Source organism: Aotus nancymaae, unplaced genomic scaffold, assembly GCF_030222135.1.
Source record: "Aotus nancymaae isolate 86718 unplaced genomic scaffold, 86718_ANA_hifiasm-v0.15.2.pri h1tg000016l, whole genome shotgun sequence".
Lineage (NCBI taxonomy): Eukaryota > Metazoa > Chordata > Mammalia > Primates > Aotidae > Aotus > Aotus nancymaae.
Window position 1 is genome coordinate 77141898 of NW_026988428.1, and position 19196 is coordinate 77161093.

At 40.7% G+C, this 19196-nt stretch overlaps 1 protein-coding gene across 1 annotated transcript in view; it reads right to left on the bottom strand.

The window, feature by feature from the left end:
• Positions 1-19196, bottom strand: part of GRIN2B (glutamate ionotropic receptor NMDA type subunit 2B) — a 421963-nt gene that overhangs the window by 99705 nt on the left and 303062 nt on the right. Inside the window, exon 5 of the mRNA XM_012447678.2 lies at positions 15843-15957. Within this exon, the coding sequence (XP_012303101.1) occupies positions 15843-15957 (115 nt within the window). The remainder of the gene's footprint in view (positions 1-15842; positions 15958-19196) is intronic.

Genomic DNA, 19196 nt, shown 5'->3' on the forward strand with positions numbered 1-19196 from the left:
TTATGTACCTTTATATTTTCCTTTTAGCTCCCAACACAGAGTCCTTCATAGAGAATCCCTTCAGTTTATGTTTGTTGAGTTGACTGAAGCTAACTGAATGATAAAAGGGCTAACTCTGGATACAGGCAGCAAAAGCAATGCCTCCTTCCCGTGGACTTTGAGATTCGGCTTTCACGTGAAAAGCAGAAACACCATTGGGGATCAAAGGAGAAGAGGTTCATTAGAGCTCTGTGGAGTAGAAAAATGCTACATGGTCAATGTTGTTCTATGAATATTAGGAAATTCCATTCTAAGATGAAGTGTTTCTAACTTCTGGGGTGGGGTGGAGGAATCTAAAATCTAAAATACCATGTGTTCATGGAAAAAAGAGACTAAGCACCTCCTATACATCCTTTTCTAGCACTTGCACAAACATAAAGATACATGTGTAATTATTGTCTTTTTTTTTTTTTTTTGAGATGGAGTTTCGCTCTTGTTACCCAGGCTGGAGTGCAATGGCACAATCTCGGCTCACTGCAACCTCCGCCTCCTGGGTTCAGGCAATTCTCCTGCCTCAGCCTCCTGAGTAGCTGGGATTACAGGCATGCGCCACCGTGCCCAGCTAATTTTTTGTATTTTTTTTTTTTTAGTAGAGACGGGGTTTCACCATGTTGACCAGGATGGTCTCGATCTCTTGACCTCGTGATCCACCTGCCTCGGCCTCCCAAAGTGCTGGGATTACAGGTGTGAGCCACCGTGCCCGGCAATTATTGTCTTTATTAAATTCTCTTCCCTTCTAGCCTGAATGTTCAAAGCCTCATATGAGTATGGCTCTTCTTCCATGACAACTTCTACCTCATCTTTTTTGACTCTGCTTTTCCTCCTCTCTCTCTCTCTCTCTCTCTCTCTGTAGTTTAATCAGTATAGCATGACTGAAAATTATCAGGCTTTTTCTCTACACTTAGACTTCTTAATTGCTGTCAGTTTTCCATTCTTACATTTAAGATGCACCATTCTGTCCCGATCTTCATTTCTAATTTCATTGTTTCCTATTCACGTCTCTTTCATTTACCCAGACCCTTTCCTTCATTCTCCTAGTCCTCTACCTGAGTTTTTCCTCTGTTGAAGCCTTCCTTTGCTAGGTAAATGCCCTTGGATCACTCAGATTCACTATAAAGCTCACGCCTATGAAGCCTTTCCAGCTATTCCTTCATTTAGGATTATACGTTACTCTGCCAAGAAAAAAAGACAAATGCACACTCCTCATGTGCCTAAAACATTTCAGTGCATTAAAAGTCGATATTTCTGTATTTCATTGTCTGACAAACAGAAAACCCTTCAGACAAATAGCGTCTTTTGCCTTCCACAATTCCAGGGTGTATCTGGAGATTCCGTGCAATACAGAACTGGGATTGCTCAGTGTGCTTGCATTTCCAAGGCCGTGCTCAGAATTCGCAGCTGCCCCCTAGAGACTCCAAGCTAAACTGCAGGAGCCATCAAAAGGCTGTGTCAGCTCCGTAAATGCTCAATTCCTTAATCCTAAATCTACCCATTTCTAAGGTATCCATTTTGGATTTTAAGCAGGGAATGACTCTTTTTCCAACTCATCTGTGTCTGGGAGTTACAAACTCCAGTGTTTGCAGGGGCCAGGTAGATAATTAATGAAAGGGGTGGGACGATTGTGGGGGCTATGTTGAACTGGACAGCATGTGATTCCATCCAAAGAGGGCCCAGCAGAATGTGAACCCAGTGCTGCCCATCTTCTGATCTTTTAGGAAATCCAAAATCTAGAGTCCTATGGGAATCTGAATTTTCAAATGTTAGAAACCAATTTAATCTTTAAATATACCTTTTAGGCCATACAGAACATGTTGAAGACCCAAAAGTAGTCTGTTGACTGCCAGTTTATGACCTTACCTATACATCCTCACCAGGTCCCATGTTATATCACATTGTGATGCTACAGGGTCAACTGGAGACAAGGAAGTGAAATAATTTCTGTAATAGCTATGAAAGAAAGCCAAAAGATGCCATGCTCACTTAGAACAGTAGGCTGGAGAAGGCAACTCATAAAATGTGCTTCTTATTCAATAATGAAGGTTAATGCTTCTTGATTTTTTTGGAAAATCAAGCATAAATATTGAAATGTTCATAGCCTGATGTAACAGATTATAAAAATCCATACCTATTCTCTAAAATTTAGCAGTGAGAAAAAAAATGGGAGATAACTTACATTTCCCCTGTGGCCTGGAAGTGGGCCTGTAGCCTCAGCACAGTATCTGTATACAATTTAGGCAGAGGACTAATGGACATAATTTGGAAAGTTCTTACTTTAAATAAGTTGCTAAATTTCTTATGACAGCTGCTGAACATACTCTGAAGAAATTTAACTAGCAACTTATTTAAAATGATAAATCCATCAAAAGCCCCTTTGAGGCTGGCATTAAGTGGCTGAGAGCCAATGCACCCTGTCTCTAGGGGTATATGGCACCTTAGGAGTATATGATCTGAAATAATATTTATTATTTATATGTTTGTTGTCTGACCCCACTCACCAAGATACAGGCTCCTTGAGGAAGGGAAGTTGTTGGTCTTGTTCAACACTGTTTCCCCAGCACGTAGAATAGTGCTCAGCCCTTAGTAGTGGCTCAGGAAATATTTGCCAAATGCATAAACCCAATCGGCCTTGTGTCGGAGAATGTCTTAAGCAACTACATGAAGATATCAAGTAATTCAGAATCTTCTGGAGTGAGTGAGACAGGCCTTAACTTTTTCTTACTGGGCTACTGGCTCTGTCCTCCACTTTATGAAGGGATAAAGATTCAGTTTTATTATAAAATTAATGGCTGGAAAATAAAATGAGAACAGAGAACAATGACAAAGTGGCACCCTTAAATATCTATTAAGGAGATACATCTCCTTGTGAAAAGGAAATGTGTGTGATCAGCTGCCCCCATATTTAATAGGTAAAACCTCAGATTCCTAGGCCTCATCCCTAGAACTTCTGGTGTGGAAGCTGAGAAGCTGTACTTCTAATACGTTCCCCAGTGATGCTGATCCTGGTGGTCCAGGGGCTACATTTTGAGAACCTCTGATGTAAACAGTGAAACGCTATTTGGGTGTCCATTGTTAAGATCTTCACCACTCCCGACATCTATCATTTCACCGCCATCCCCTTTATGTTCAACCATGACTATGGGCATGTCTTTTGACATTAAACCACTTTCCCTTGTGGAAGGAATTTCTTTAATAGTTATGAGCCAATCTATCTGCTGCAGAATAAAGAAGACATAACGGGAAAATTGGCAATTCTTTAAAATCAACCACAATGTGGTAGTTTATGACAGTGAAACAAAACCCGAGTAGATCCAATAGCACAAGGACGCACTACAAGGTTTCATAAACTGTGATTATTGGTTAATGTCTTTTGGTTGTAATTTACTGGTTACTGAGAACCCACAATGTGCTAAATCAGAACTGAGGGGGTTTCTAATCCCCTGATTTCTGAGTGATAGCCCCAGCATGGGCTGCTGTACTATGCTGTAGACTTTGTCAGTATTTTACTATTAAGACTCATCTTTTAAAAATCTGTGCAAAAAGTCATTTTAGAATGAAGGAAAAAAAGCTTGCTCATTCCCAATTTTTAACTAAGCACATCAAAAATCTACATGCTGTTTTCTAGTTTCTTCCTGTTAGTGACTAAGGCCAAAACCCAACTAGTTTGTGTGTGTCTTTGTGTAGTTAAGTATTGTCAACCTTTCCATTTTCCTGTTTTGTTTTTTTTTTTTAAGAATCTAATTTCATTTGTATTATCATTGGTTTAAAACCTGTTCAAGTAAAATAATAGTGAACCTGTGAGTAGCACGTGCTACATGTCAGATAGTGTGCTAAGAATTTTACATGAATTGTAACTTCACAGCTTTAAAATAATTAAAACTTTACACTTTGAGATAGATGCTATTACAATCCCCATTTTACAGATGAAGGAACAAAAGCACAGAAAGGGAAAGCAACATCTATTTAAATTTATTTGGATAAATCACTGAGCTGGGCAGAGGTGACCAAAACATGGTGCCTCTTGATTTTTAAACTGTGTGTCAAAAAACAAGCTCAAGAATCCAAGGTCAAGAGAAAAGCATAAGCCAAGGCTTAAGGCATAAGAGCACGAGAGGTATTGGGGAACGGTGAGTTGCAATTATGGAGCATGGGGCCTGAATGCAGACAGGTGAGCAGGGAAGGGGAAGGGAAGGGGGGTCAGCCTCAAACACCATGGTTTTGGGGCCGGGTTGGGGAGGAGCAACTCTGCCCTGTGGAAATGTTTCCCAAATTTCATTCACTCAAGTAATACTGTAACAATTTTGCCACGTCTGTGTACTACCTACGCTAACTTTTGAAATAATCTTCCTTTCAAGATACATGTATTAAAAATTTTCATATCATTACTATAAATGTAAGTTGTCCTACTTGCCAAAAGTTGAAGATAACTATAAAAATAAATGGATGATTATTTAAACAAAAAAATACTCATCCCTCCTGAATTAACTCATATACTACAGTTGAAATTCACAGCCACCTGTGAGGAAACATTGACGCAGCAATGATGAATTTGAAGATCAATGTTCTTATTGTTGAATTTTGTTCCTAATTTTTCTTTCATATACATATATTTTTTAACTTAATGAATCCAGTTTAGTTTATCTCATTTTATGTAAGATCTCAAAACTCCTCTCCCTTAGCTAGTTGAGTTCATAAAATATTTAGTTGCTCGTGTTTCAAATAAAGCAGTTAAATTTTCATGTCACTGTCCTACTAAGATTTAAGAGCTGTTTTTGTAGGTCAGCTATTTAAAATTCCCCTCAGTGTTTTGACATTTCTCTGCACCTCCAACAGATGTCTGATCAATGGGGCTGCAGGACTACGGTGCCACTGCCATGATGGTTGATTTTAGAAGAGCTTTTAATTCAGAAGACGACTGTTTCCTCGAAAATCCCGTCCATGCAATGAGGACTTAGACAGCTGTTTTCGTAGGTAGTTATGGCCTTTGTTAGTCAAAGAAACATGTTCTTTCCTCACAACTTGAAGAGATACGTTCTATGTTCTTAACTGAAAAGAGAGGGGTGTGTGTGTGTGTGTGTGTGTGTGTGTGTGTGTGTGAGAGAGAGAGAGAGAGAGAGAGAGAGAGAGAGAGAGAGAGATAACAGGAAAAGTATAGAAAGATACAAGAAAGCTTTATCCATCTCTTATCTTTCTTTCCCTCTTTCCTTTCCTTCCTTTCTTCCTCCTATTTATGCTAATCACAGAAAAATGCTACACTGAAATAGCCAGTCACAGTCTGGGCTAACCAGCCTCCACACATCCATCTCCACCCCAGATACTGGACCATTTCTTAACGTGTACTTTTAAAACTCAAGTAGAGGGCGTAAATATCTACACCCAGCTCTGCCACTCCTTAGCTGTGTGACTTTGGGAGAATCATGTGACCTCTCTGAACCTCAATTTATTTATACGTACAAGTATTTCTCAAAGTTTTAACAGGAATCAAAATGGGATCACACATGCTAAATTTCTCCATTAACAGCATTGCTAATGAAGTGTTACATAAAAGTCAGATGTATTCATGGCTAAATTCCTAATGTCCTTTAATCTCAGGCTAGACTGTCCGAGCATTTATATGTCTTTCCCAGATCCTATAGAGAAAATGGAATTTTGTGTTCACTTTTCTATAAAGAGAACGCCAAGGTGTCTTAAATATCCATTAAGAATTTTACCTCAAAGGGAATATTCTGTTCTTTTGCCAGGAAACTTCCTTTCCTACGGGATGGATGAAGAAAAACTAGTACATATTATTTCAGGAGTAGCTAAAGATGATGACCTCAGAAGATATCACATCTGACATCAAACGCTTGGGTTAGAAAAACATGGAAAGGTATCCACCAGAAGTTTGGTGTGAGCAGAAATGTGGTGTGCATCTGGAGAATGGGGCAGCGGAGCAGGGGTTTCTTTCCCCTCGAGGTATATCATTGCCTCCCCAACCAATGCCTTCTACATGCACTCTTCTCCTCCCAGGGTCGTACTTTCTTTCTCACCATTCACCTGGCACAGATTTGCTTTAAGTTTAAACCTTCAGAACAGTTAGCTGACAGAACTAAGACCTGGAAGGCCTGTAAAACCAGCAGTGGGCCACCTGCATGACAGTGGAGGACACTTGGCCGTGGAAGGAAAGTAGGAAAGGTCCCACACAAGCCACCTTAAGACATCTCTATCAGAGTCAACTGAAAGGTTTACCAAATTATGAGCAGAAATAACCATCATAGAGAAAATTATAAAATCACCCTGAATAATCTGAATGCTATGGCTGTGATGGGAAATTTATGTCCATGTTTTTCATTAATAGCTTTTGTTGTTTTAAAAATTTATTTTTTTGTTGGCCAATACTTCCTTTAAAGTTTTTATACCACATGCTGCTTGGCAGAGTTAACATGCCAAGGTCAAGCTTCTCTTCCTGTACACATGAATTATTTCTACCCTATATCTGGCCAGCTCTCATAAATAGGTATTATATATAGAGAGAGACTGTGCATGGCTGGTACAAATCCATCATCACTGGAGGAAAAACTCAAAGCATAAGATCTCCGGGTGCTAGATCAATAAAGGCATGCTTGCGTATGAAGGAAAATCAGATGTTATAGCTTTAATGTCAAACTTCAGGTCTTAGCTAAAGTCAATGTGCTATTAATGTATGCACAAAGTAGCTTCTTTGGTGAAAAATATGTTAAGGTATTTTTATAGTATACTGCTATAACAGCAAGTCAGCTATGTTCTATCCCTACTGGTGAAAGAAGGGCATTTCTCTCTCCCTTCTGAGTCATGTATGAACCGAAGAATAGAAACAGCTCTGGAAAGGATGTCAGACCGAGCAGGAGTCGTGTGACTCCTCAGGAACATGAGCCTGAAATTTATAAGCCATCAACTTTCAAGAAAATGAAACCAATATGATGAAAATTGCAGACAGACAGGGAACACATGGACAACCCCATTCTCTGTGATGTAACTACTAAAGATAAGAAATGTACTTCTTAGCAAAGTCAGAAGGCAGTGCACTGTATGAGAAGATCAAAAAGAGAAAACCCTCTGGGACTTGTTATAGACCAGAAATAACAAAGGGGAGTCTTCCATCCAGACTGCACATGTGTCCCCTGGTTGTTGCTGAATCGACATAAACCCAGCAATTCCCAAATTAAGGGTTTTCATTTGTCACATTTAGAGACATTGGATAAGAAAAAAAATTGCCAAATCTTCTTACCTTAAAAAGCAATCTTATGGCATCAAAGTTAGCCCACCTCTGAAATTATTTTCCTATGAGAACCAGAGTTTCTATTCAACATGCATATGAATGTCTAATCATAGGGAACCAGTCTGAAGAAGCATGTTATAGTCTTACAGTAGAATATTAGGCATTAAGTTTTATACTTTTTAATAATATTTAATGAAAAAGGAACATGTCCACAATATCCTAGGAAGAGAAGAAAGTAGATTGCAAACTATCTATACATTAAGATCCCAATTCTGTTGTATTGTTCCGTATTGTATTATAATATACACATAGAATGCACAGAAAAAAATACTGGGCAGAAATTTAAAAATATAACTGCTAATTCTTTACAGGTGCAGATATGAGTAAATGTTATTTTATCCTCTCAAATGTCTTTAATAAATACTAATTACCTACATAATAAGAAAACTGTAAATGTTGTTTTTAACCTGGATATAAACAGAATTTTCTCATCTCTCTACCACTCTTTCTTCTTCAATACCAGTACTGGAAAAGCATTATAACCTAGAAATTAGAAGAAACAGTTTAGAGGACTCAGGGACCAACCACAGATAACTGTCATGAAATAAAAACCTCAATAACATTTAAACGAGATGGATGAAAGCCATCTCTTGGCTTGGGGGACACTTTCCTTTTCACTGTGTTTCCTTAAGCCAAGGTTAAGCCAGCAGTTCTTCAGTCTCTCGGTTCAGTTTTGCTTTCTCTCCCCATCAGCATGTACAGGTTTCAAAAGTAAAGTCAACCAAGGTTATCTTGTTCTTTTATCCTTTTCATTCAGTGGCTGATGACAAGCACTGGAAGACAACCAGCCTTTCTGAAATGATATGCTGAAGTCTATTCCCCCAATACATCCCGCTTTTCTCTTTGAATTATTTCATAAATGTGCATGGGAGTAGTGGCTTGACATTGTGGACTGAACCTACAGCAGTGCTGAGACTTCAGGAATGATCAGCACACCTCTACCTCCTCCTCTCCATGGCTGCCCCCTGTAATCTGTTTCTGGAACCCTACAGAATGGTGTAGGCAAACAGGATGGGCCAGGGCTCTTGGAGCTCAGTGAACAAGGCAACACCTGAATGTGAGGGTCTGCAATAATCACAACTCAGAAAAACACAACAAAATATGTAATCCAGTGGCCCCCCTGTGCCACTGTCATAAGTAAAATACACAGTAGCCGAGTCTTTACTTACTAAGCAACATGAAACATCAAGCCAATGTTAGACCGTATCAAATAGTAAGATTTAAAAATCGCCTTAGTTTATAGAAATGTTAAATGTCACAACAAGCTCCTTTTTTATTGCAGTGTACTTGTTTTGTTTTTCCCAGCCATCGGGAAAGGTACGATACAAATTTGTGGGGGCAGTCCTTGGCTCATGGTAGGTGCTTAATAATTATATGTGAGAAGGAAAGAGAGAATGAAGAAGGAAAAAGAAAGAGAAAGAAGGGGAAGAAAAAAGGAAGGGAGGGAGGTGAGAAGGAGAGGGTGGGGAGGTGGGGGGATGGGGAGGGTAAGCCATTTAGTTCATGCATTGCTGCTTGCACAAGACTGTACATTACAGAGAAACAAGGACATATGCAATTCTGAGGACTTTCAAAGTCATCCCCTGGTGTTGCTAACAGTTCCAGTACTCAACACTTCTCTCAATTAAGGAATTCTCCCTATAGCTAATTGAAACCCTCTCTGCTTGATCTTAAGCCCACTCACTCTGGTTCTGTCTCAGAGGAGAAAGCGAACAGCTGATCTCCACATTTGGTACAATAATTCTTCATACATTTTAAGAGAATAAGTCATTGCCTCATTGCCTTTTTTTTTTTCTTTCCCTTAACAACCCCAATTCCCATAGCCTTTCTCCATGGATCCTGTCTTCTAATCCCTTAATCCAATGATGCACATTAGTACTCAGTTCAAAGTCAGTAAAAATAGCATGTTGTCAAATGGTGGTATCAGGAGAACCTGAACAAACATCCTTGCCACGAGGAGCTTCTGTTTCACCCCCTTAGATGCCCTCTGTAGAGCCTGGAGAGCACATGAATATTCCCTGGCTTCTCCCCTGAGGTTGGGAGGTGGAACACAGTCTGCCCAGCTGTGCCCGGGCAGTCACCAGCCCTGCATTTACTGGTCTATTCAGTGATGTTTCACACCATGCTGGGCACAGAGATATAGTGGAGAGGCACACAGATGTGGTTCCTAGGTTCATGAACAGTCTACCAGTTTGTTTGGAATGAGTGAGTGTGCATGAGCAGGGATGGAGGGGTTGTTTTATTTTGTCGTGAAAAGCTTTCAAGTAATATCAGCCACAGTAGTGATTGACCTCTATTGTATCAACACGGATTTGATCATTGTGGACTATGATCACCATAGTCCTTAGAGGGTAGGATCACAGAGCCTCCATCCCTTGGAGTTGCTGCTACCTCCTGGACACGAGGTCACCAGAGACACAGTGTCCCTTAGCCTGTCTTATTTATTCCAGGCTGCAGATACTGACAGAGCATTCTGTCTATGTTGTCGCTGCTTCAGCTCTTGGGGGGGTCTCCCTTATCTCAGTTTGGTTGCACTCCTTCTCTCCCACTGATCCATCCATTAATTCCTAAGTACTATCATGGGTCCAACACTGCGTGCCAAGCACTTTCATTTCTAGCCTCTCCTTTGCTGGTGGATGTGGCTGTGACATCTCAGTGTTGAAAGCCATAGATGGAAACAGGTTTGGGGAGTCCAGGGAATGATCCACACAAACTGAAAATGTTTTTAATCTACGTAAGGAAGGGAGTTTTCTGGTGGGTGGAGGCAGAAAAGAGGGAGTGGGCTTATAAAACACCCTCTTGTCTCTTTCTGGAAAAGATAAGCAGAGATACAGATCTTACATATTCTCCTTTAATTCTGACCCAGACAGTCCCTTTAAGGTCTGTTTACATCTTCCAGCCTAAAAATGCACCATCATCATTTCTTGAAGTCATTAGTCAGAGCACACCCCCACTGCATTTCATTTTTATTATCCCCATTTTAGGAACGATTAAATGGAAGCAGAGAGCAGTAGCAATGAAGCAAATCATGGGAGGCTCTGATAGAGACAGAGCCTTAAAGATTGTTGGAACTGCATCTCTGTGCCAGACTATTTTTAAAGCAAGTTTATGCAGCTGTCCCCCACTTAGGAGCCTTACAAATGAGCCCACTCTGCACACAATGATTTTTCACCATTGTCTACCCTTTCCAACTCACCATGCTATGTCTGCATGTGTGTGTGTGTGCGCGCGCGCACACACACACACACAATATTCCTTTTTAAACGTCCTTCTCCACATTCCTACATACCAGAGAGACATTCTTGGTTTTCTGTGAATCAAATTCTGATCCAGAGATCTCTTTGCTATTCTAGCCCCCTAAGGCTCCTAGGGTTTCCTTACATAGGATCCCATTAAAGGTTCACAAGAGCAGACGCTGTTCATTTTTCATTAAAGGAGGTTGGGTAAATGTATCAAATCCGTAAAATGTCTGGAGTATTTTCAGAGGAGTACATAAAAATTTGTCAACAACAATTGCTCTGGGGAGGATTTCAGAGACTGCAACAGCATTGCTCTGGAGAGGAAAACTCAGGGTCATAGATGAGAAGAGGACTTTGTTTTTACTGAGTACTCTTTTGTGCCATTTGATTTTTTACCGTGTGCAAATATTACCTTAAAAAATTACACAAGGAGGGTATTGACTACCAATTGACATTTGTTAGATACTGACTGTTTCAGTGACTTTTCACTGATGTTTGACTATAAAACTTCTTTGAATCTTTACAACAGCCTTATATAAAACCCTATTTTACAAACGGGAAATAGACTTGGGTAGTATTGGTCACTAGCTGATAAATGGCAACATGCGGAACTGAACTCAGTTCTTTCTGATTTCCAAAACCATAGACTATGTTGTGTTGACTTCAAGTCTTTCCAAGGGAACAAAATGTGTAAGACCGTAGCACTAGGACTACTTTTAGGAACCTGAAGGAACATTGGGAAGTCCTAGCACATGGTTCGCACCAACAGGTGAACCTTCCTTGACCTGAGATGCCTTGTTAAAAACTGGCCATGCATATATGACTCCACTGGGAGTTGGGAATCCCTGAAGATTCCCCCAAGTCCTTCCCTGCCACTGGGGTGGCTCACTCCAGAGGTGGGGAAGTTACCTGTTCCCATGCTGTCTCCAGTAAACTTCTATGTCTAAATGGGGAAATTTCAGGGTAGAAGTGAAGTAGCTTATCAATATTCTAGCTCTCCCAAGCCTACAGATTCTTCATTTATTTAGCAATTATCTTTTGAGTGGTCCAGACACTGGAGGCAAGCACTCTTCTGAAGGGTCAGAATTATAGAGGTGAGCAAGGTCCTTGCCCCCAGGAAGCATCCATCCTGGTGTGAAGAGGCAGCTAATAAACAAGCAAGCAAGTAAGCAGAACGCCAGATAATGTGTGTATGAAGAAGATTAAAATCTACTGTTAGAGTGGCTGGGTGACTATCTCGGCGTGGGTCATTAGGAAGGCCTTTCTGGGGAAATATTTACTTAAATGACACGAATGACAAATATGCCCTCAGGGCTACGCCCTTCAAAACAAGCCCAGGTTCCTGTGTGTTCCATCCCTCACACAATTTCCGTTCCAATCCACTATTTATTTACAAGGAGATTTTGCAGTCCCAGAAGCAGCACAAGAAAGAACCCAAGAAGTCTTGTTAGTCCCATGGCATTATTTTAGTGAGGAGAAAAGAAAAATGTAGAAAAATGAAAAAACCAGATCTCACGGCTAGTTAGCGGCCTAACCAGTGGCTGAGAGTGCTGTCTGTAGCCCATATTTCTCCTACAAATCCCATTCCTCCCGGCTTTTTTTTTTTTTAGACAGAATCTTGCTCTGTTGCCAGGCTGGAGTGCAGCGGCGCCATCTTGGCTCACTGCAACCTCCACCTCCTGGGTTCAAGCAATTCTCCTTCCTCAGCCTCCCAAGTAACTGAGATTACAGGCGTGTACCACCATGCCCAGCTAATTTTTTTATTTTTAATAGAGACGAAGTTTCACCATGTTGGCTAGGATGGTCTTGATCTCTTGACCTCGTGATCTGCCCGCCTTGGCCTCCCAAAGTTCTGGGATTACAGGCATGAGCCACCTCGCCTGGCCTATCCCCTGCTTATCTGTTCAGTGTTCAACTCCTCCTTGTAGAATCCTGACCCTGGTGCCTGCCTCCCTGGAGTCCACTGACACTAAATCCTCCCTGGATCAAGGGACCTTCTGAAGCAGCATTAGGCATCTTGAGGATGATGTCCTGGGGACAAGAATAACAGTGGGAGGACCAATGCAACTTCCTATGATGCAATGTCACCACAACCCATCCATTCCCTGGAGCCACGCTGAGCTCCTGCCATCCTCTCTGTCCACAAGTCAGCCCTAACAGGAGCCTCCAAGTTGGGGAGCTGCATGGCTCTATGACCTCAATGAACACTAGACATCTATCTTCCAAAGTGTTCCCTGGTTTAATCGAATTGATATGAAAACATTCTATTCTATTATCTCAACCCCTCCCAAAATGCCTTACAAAAAGATTAACCACAGAATTCCTTTAAATAGCAACTTCCTATAGTACATGTAAAGTATGATCTATAAAAATTCAGTCTTCACAAAGATTTTCTCCTCCCCCTCCCCACAAAACAACAGCTATTATATCAAGGGCAATAACATAAACTTGGATTGTTAATGATAGATTTTGGGATTCTTTTATTACGTAATGATTCTCATACATGCTACAAATATTTACTGAACTGCTCTACGAAATATGCTTTTCCAGTTTGCCATGAGGACACAATAAGATAAAGACGCAGCTTCTGCTCTTTGGAAGCATGCATACGCACAACTCTAACACGAGACAGATGTGATAGGTGCTACCACCGACGTATAGACAAAATCTACAGGGGACAAGGGAGTGTGAGATTTTATCTCAGTCAAAGATGAGGGAAGGAAGCTGCAATATTTTAATTGGGTTTCAAAGGATGGTAATGATTATATAATTGGATAATTCATTCTAGGAAGAAACATCATGACATGTACAGGGGACAGGACCTACAAAGGCACTTCTCAGAACAGAAAGAAGCCCAGGGTAGCTTAATTGTGAGACAGGAAATCATGAGGAAAAGGAAGGCTTGGAAGGTAGACCAGAGCCTTGAATGCAAGAACAGATAAAGTCTAGTCCCAGTCTATAAACCACAGAAGGCTTGAGTGGGCTTTGGGCAGAGAAAGAACATCACAATCAGAGTTGTGCTTCAGGAAACTCGTTCTGGCAGCCATAGTTTGGACTAATCTGAAGGGGTAAGGACAGGGGCCAGGGACAAGGAGGCCCACTTAAAAAATTATCACATAGTTCTTGGATCATATATAAAGTAAAGAATAAATTCAAGGGCTAGAAGAAAAGTAGAATTGGCAAGGGAAGGGATCCAAACACTAAGAAGGAGGGGCTAGTTCTGGAAAGGGGTTGTGGGCACAGGCCTCAGATTCCAGACTCAGGAAGAGGAGTCAGTATGACCTGAAGGTGAGTGGTGTCTCTTTAAGAAAAGGCAGTTGTGAGATGCCTTCTCCTGCTTGAGACAGTAATTGTGGGCCTACTGCAAAAAAGCTGCCTCCTCTGGACATCTTATGAGCCACCTATGAAGCTTCAGTTATTAATAGCTCCTCTTCTGGAGACAGACAGAAGTGCCTGTTATACATGAGGAGTCCAGAACGCTTCTTAAATTATGACGTCTGCACAGCAGCAGTGAAAGCAGCTTGATTGGAGTGAAGAGCAGAAGCACAGGGAACAACCATTTCTGAACAAATGACAGCTCCGTGGAGGGAGGGCAACTTTAATCAAGAACGTCAGGCAGGCCAGGCCCAGTGGCATGTGCCTCTAATTCCAGCACTTTGGGAGGCTGAGGCAGAAGGATCACTTGAGGCAGGAGTTCAAGACCAGCCTGGGCAACAGAGTGAGACCTCATTTTTACAAAAAATTTAAAAGTTGTCCAGGCATGGTGTGCATGCCCATAGTCCCAGCTACTTGGGAGGCTGAGGTGGGAGGAGAGGTTGAGCCCAGGATTTTGAGGTTGCAGTGAGCTATGATAGCACCACTGCACTCTAGTCTGAGTGACAGAATGAGACTCTGTCTCAAAATAATAATAATAATAATAATAATAATAATAATAAAAAGCTGGCATCATTTAAGCCTTATAGTTGTGCCCTATCTGATAAGAGAAAATGCATGATAGACAGAGGTCTTTCAGCTTAAGAGTTAGATCTTGGATTCTACTGCCTGAGACTTACATACCTAGTTTCTTGGGCGGGTGTTCACACATTCACATAACTAGCTGTCGAGGGCTCTCTGTGATGAGGTTGTGAATTTCAGGAAGTTTATCTCTGGCCTCATTTTCAGGTAACTCTCTCTAGAAAGATATCACTGGATTTCCATTCTAGGCAGAACCATGCTAACATTTTGAAGCCTGTTCTCAGCCAATTGGCCCATGGAATCTGTGGAAGTTGTGTTAAACCAGTTTCCCAACATGTTTTCACAGAATATGAATATCATGAACAAAGGGGTCTTGAGGTAGAATAATTTTGGGAAATTCCATTCTAAATAAAATTAAATATTTCTTTCTTGTAAGACACCTCTGAACTTTCAAGGGTTCATATGTTTTAAGACTCTTCTAGAGTGAGAAACAGTAGGTAGCATCTCCCAACTTTATTTATCTGTAAAACTATTTTTCAGCAAAATGTCTTGAGAGACAAGAGCACTGTAGAACATATTTGGAGAAAAATCGGTGATGACATTACTCTCAGTAATATTTGTATTTAACTGGGAATCTGGAATAATAAAAATTCTAATATGAATTGAGTGCTTACTATGTACTCAACACTTCACGTATACTTAATCCTCATACCTGTTGGTACTATTATTACTATTTCCATTCTATGGATGAGAAAACCGAGGCACCAACTAGTGAAGAGATTTGTCTAAGATTCTAAACAGAGCTGGGAATTGGATCTACAGTCTGGTGCCACATAAATTAATTTCTGATGGTAGAATTTCAAACACTGTGATCAACTGGCAGTGGAAGAGATTCTGAGCAGAGCCTTGCATGGGAATCCTTCAATCACAGTAAGTCTAAACCTTTCTTTTTCACAAATTCATCTTTATAAGCTCCCCAGACGCTTTCTAGGACACAACTTCAGAACTGTACCACTAATTCGGTTTCTTCACCAAATGTTATACACACATAGTCTTCCACGAAAACAAAGTCATGATTCAGAGAGCGATGCAATTATCAATAATAAGTGGTAACACATAAAGAAAACAACCTCTTGATGAACCAAAACAGCATGTAAATGAAGACGCAAGTTTGAGAAATGTCTTCTCCTGTGTATCAAAGTATTGATCCCTTGCTCCACAGGTCTAGGGACAAAAACCAAAGGACCACTTTCCTTCAGTTGTTGCAAAATTTCACATCTCTACTTTGCTCAAGAATTATCAAAGACATGTCTTACCCTCTCCCACTTCCTCTCCTTGTTCAGAAGAATTATCACCAGTTTCGGGTGCATCTGGTAACCATCTTCACTGAAGGACAGATTCCTCCCCTCAAAAGTGACGTTGATCAGATACCTGTAAAGATAAAATAAAAGGAAGATTAAAAGTATGAAGAGGGTCTTCCATGAACAAGACAGTTAGGGATATACAGAGAAAGCTGACTGGAGACAGACCAGTAAATAGTAATACAGATACCATTATCAAACTTGGTACTCCTTGAACTCCCATTTGATTATGCAATAGTCATCCCAGTTTTCACATACTAGGAATCATCTGAAAAAATTATATAAAAATTTTACATAAAAGATGTTTGGTCACTGCATGTTCTCATTTACAAGTAGGAGTTGAACAATGTGAACACATAGACACAGGGAGGGGAATAAGATACACTGGGGCCTGCAGGCACGGAGGTGGGAAGACGGAGAGCATCAGGAAAAATCGCTAGTGCATGCTGGGCTTAATACCTCAGTGATGGGTTGACAGGTGCAGCAAGTCGCCATTGCACACGTTTACCTATATAACGAACCTGCACACCCTGCACATGTACCCCAGAACTTAAAATAAAATTAAAGATAAAAATTTTTTAAAAGCTATTTGGTTTAAATTCAGTCCATTGGTATAACTGAGCAAATTACTCAGCCTTTTTTAGCCTCAGCGTTTTTCCATATCTGCAGAAACTAGAATAATAAAGGGACCTACTTAATTAGGTTTGTAAGGCTTAAATGAGATAGCAGGTTAACCACTTACCATGCGGCGTGGTGCATAGTAGAGTCTCATTAAGTGCTAACAATTGTTATTGAAAAACAAAGGCGAATTAAAGGGTAGGGGTAGTAGAGACAAGAAATCAAAGTAAGAGTGTACCAAGATGACTTTCTGCTAAGAAAAGTGGTATGTAGGAGCTTAGGGTCTCTATCCCAGAGATATGCACATACTCCTTAACTCTTGCTAAGGTCTTGCCAAGTCCATACTTCTAAGGGTTGTGAGATGAGTCCAGTAAGCAGGGATGTGCTATGACAGGATGCATCTGGAAACTAGGGTTATGACACTATGTGTAAGGAACAGAAAATACTAAAGAATAAGGAAAGGAGGGAGAGGCATTTCACAGAGTGCTCTGGTTACTTGTGCATAGATTAACAGAAACTCTGGAGGTAACTAGAGTCATACCAATGAAACTGTCTTCCTCCTGAACACTTTCACTTTAGCCCACCCTTTCCCCCCCTGCTGCTGTCATCTGATGAGCAGTCACTTCATTGGGAAATCCCAAAGGCATGCTCATTACAACTGCATTAGTGCAACTGCACTGATGGTAATTAATGTCCCTTTACCATAATGGCCCAAGGAATCAATAATGATTATCTCTGTGTTCACATGACATGCTACTCTGGAGTCTTGGGCCTGATGTTGCTTTTGAGACATGTCTCTGCTAAGAAGCAAAAGGGGTATCTTGTAATTGCAGTGAGGATGCTGAAGAAGGCAGCTTAAAGATTCTTCTTTCAAGTCCTCTCATTTAATGAAACTGGGAGTCTTCACTGATTCTTCCAAGTAACATTAGGTTAAACAACAAGGTTGCTAGGATACATATCCTTCTGGTGATTCTAATGATGCACATGCACCATGAACCAAACCCTCATGGCTCACTTCTCACTTCCAGAACTACCTGGGATGTTTAAGCCTGTCATTCCCTGGTCTTGTGTAACTTCACAAATGCAATCAAGAACACAGAAGACCCCAAGAGAGTAGTGATTCCTAGAATCTTAGAACTGAAAGAGTATTTCAAAATCAACTACCCTACCACTTACTACAGTTTATGCTTCCCTTCTAGATCATAAAATTGGTCTTCTCAGCTCTTCTTGAATTCTTTCACTGATGGGGAACTTTTCATGGCACCTTCTGGGCTCAAGGTAGCCATCTCAGTACAGGCTACTTAGTTCTTTCTTACTTAAAGCTGAAACCTTCTCCCTTGCAACTCTTTAACACCTGTTTTCTCTTTAGAGATTCTACAGTCTTCGTCTAATCCTCCTTCTACATGAGAGTTCCTCAAGTATTTGAAGACATTTATCATATATCCCTGATGAAATCAATTTTACTCTTTAAAGAACTGTTAAACTCCTTTAGTTCCAAAATTTTAACTTGATGTATTAAAAAACAAGCGCAGGGAGGTTAAATTATTTGTCCAATGTTAGCATATGGCAGATGTACCTGGCAGCAATAACTTAAGCATACCTTGAGAATGACCCTACAATGTAAGAAAAATATATGTTCGGAGTCCTAAACTAAAGAATCTGGGAATAACCAACCCAGAGATTCCCTTTTTAATCTATGAAGGACATCTGAACCCCCAGTTCATCCCTTGGAATGCAGGCCATACAGGAGATCAAAGCCCTTTGTTTTGGGTTAAATGAAAGTTTAGATGAACATTGCTAAATGAAAATGCTATATAAACTGCATGCATTTTACAAATGGTAGCAGTTCTCCTGCCCAGCCCACCACCACTGGATGGTCCTTGCATGTGAGTTCCCCCAATAAATGTTATATCTCATTCATTGCCTCTGGGTCTCTTCTTATGCCTTTCAGATATGATGCCATCACTATTGGAGTCAGTAAGGGTCCAGTATGACAGTTACACAGCTAACTGGGAGCAGAAGTAACGTTTTAAGCAATAGCTCCAGTTCCATGTCCTTTCCTGACACCAGCCGGGTTCTCATATACAACATCAGGCTTAGCATCCCAAGTCCTTTACACAGTTCTTACATGCCACGCTTCACGTTTTCTACCATACCAACCTGGCTGCTCTCTCCAGACACCTTCACTCAGTGCCATGTAGCATCTCCAACACAACTGAATGCTCAATCTGTTCCACTCCTTGCCCTGCCCTTCAGCTCTCAGTGCAGAGCTGCTCACCTAAGCCCATCATCAGTGTAAAACTAAAACTCAGGTTTCCTATAGTTTGCAATGAGTATAACACTCCAACCAAAAGCCCTGAAGAATTCATTGCAGAGAATATAATTAAAAAACCACAAGACAGGTTTTTTAAACCAACAAACTAGAATGTAACCACCAATAAAATTTACCTGGAAATATATTCTTACTACAAAGACCCTGAAAAATTTCTGGAGTCTTCAGATAAAGTTTATGCGACATGTAAAACAATTTGGTCTCATCTATTTTGAAGGGAAGAAGGAAATAAGGAAAAAGGAAAGAATAAAAGGAAAGAGGAAGGAAAGAAAGAGGAAAAGTGGGAGGAAGGAAGAGAAGGATGGAGGAGAGAGGGATAAGGAAGAAGAAGAATGGGAGGGAAATAAATTATCTGGCTT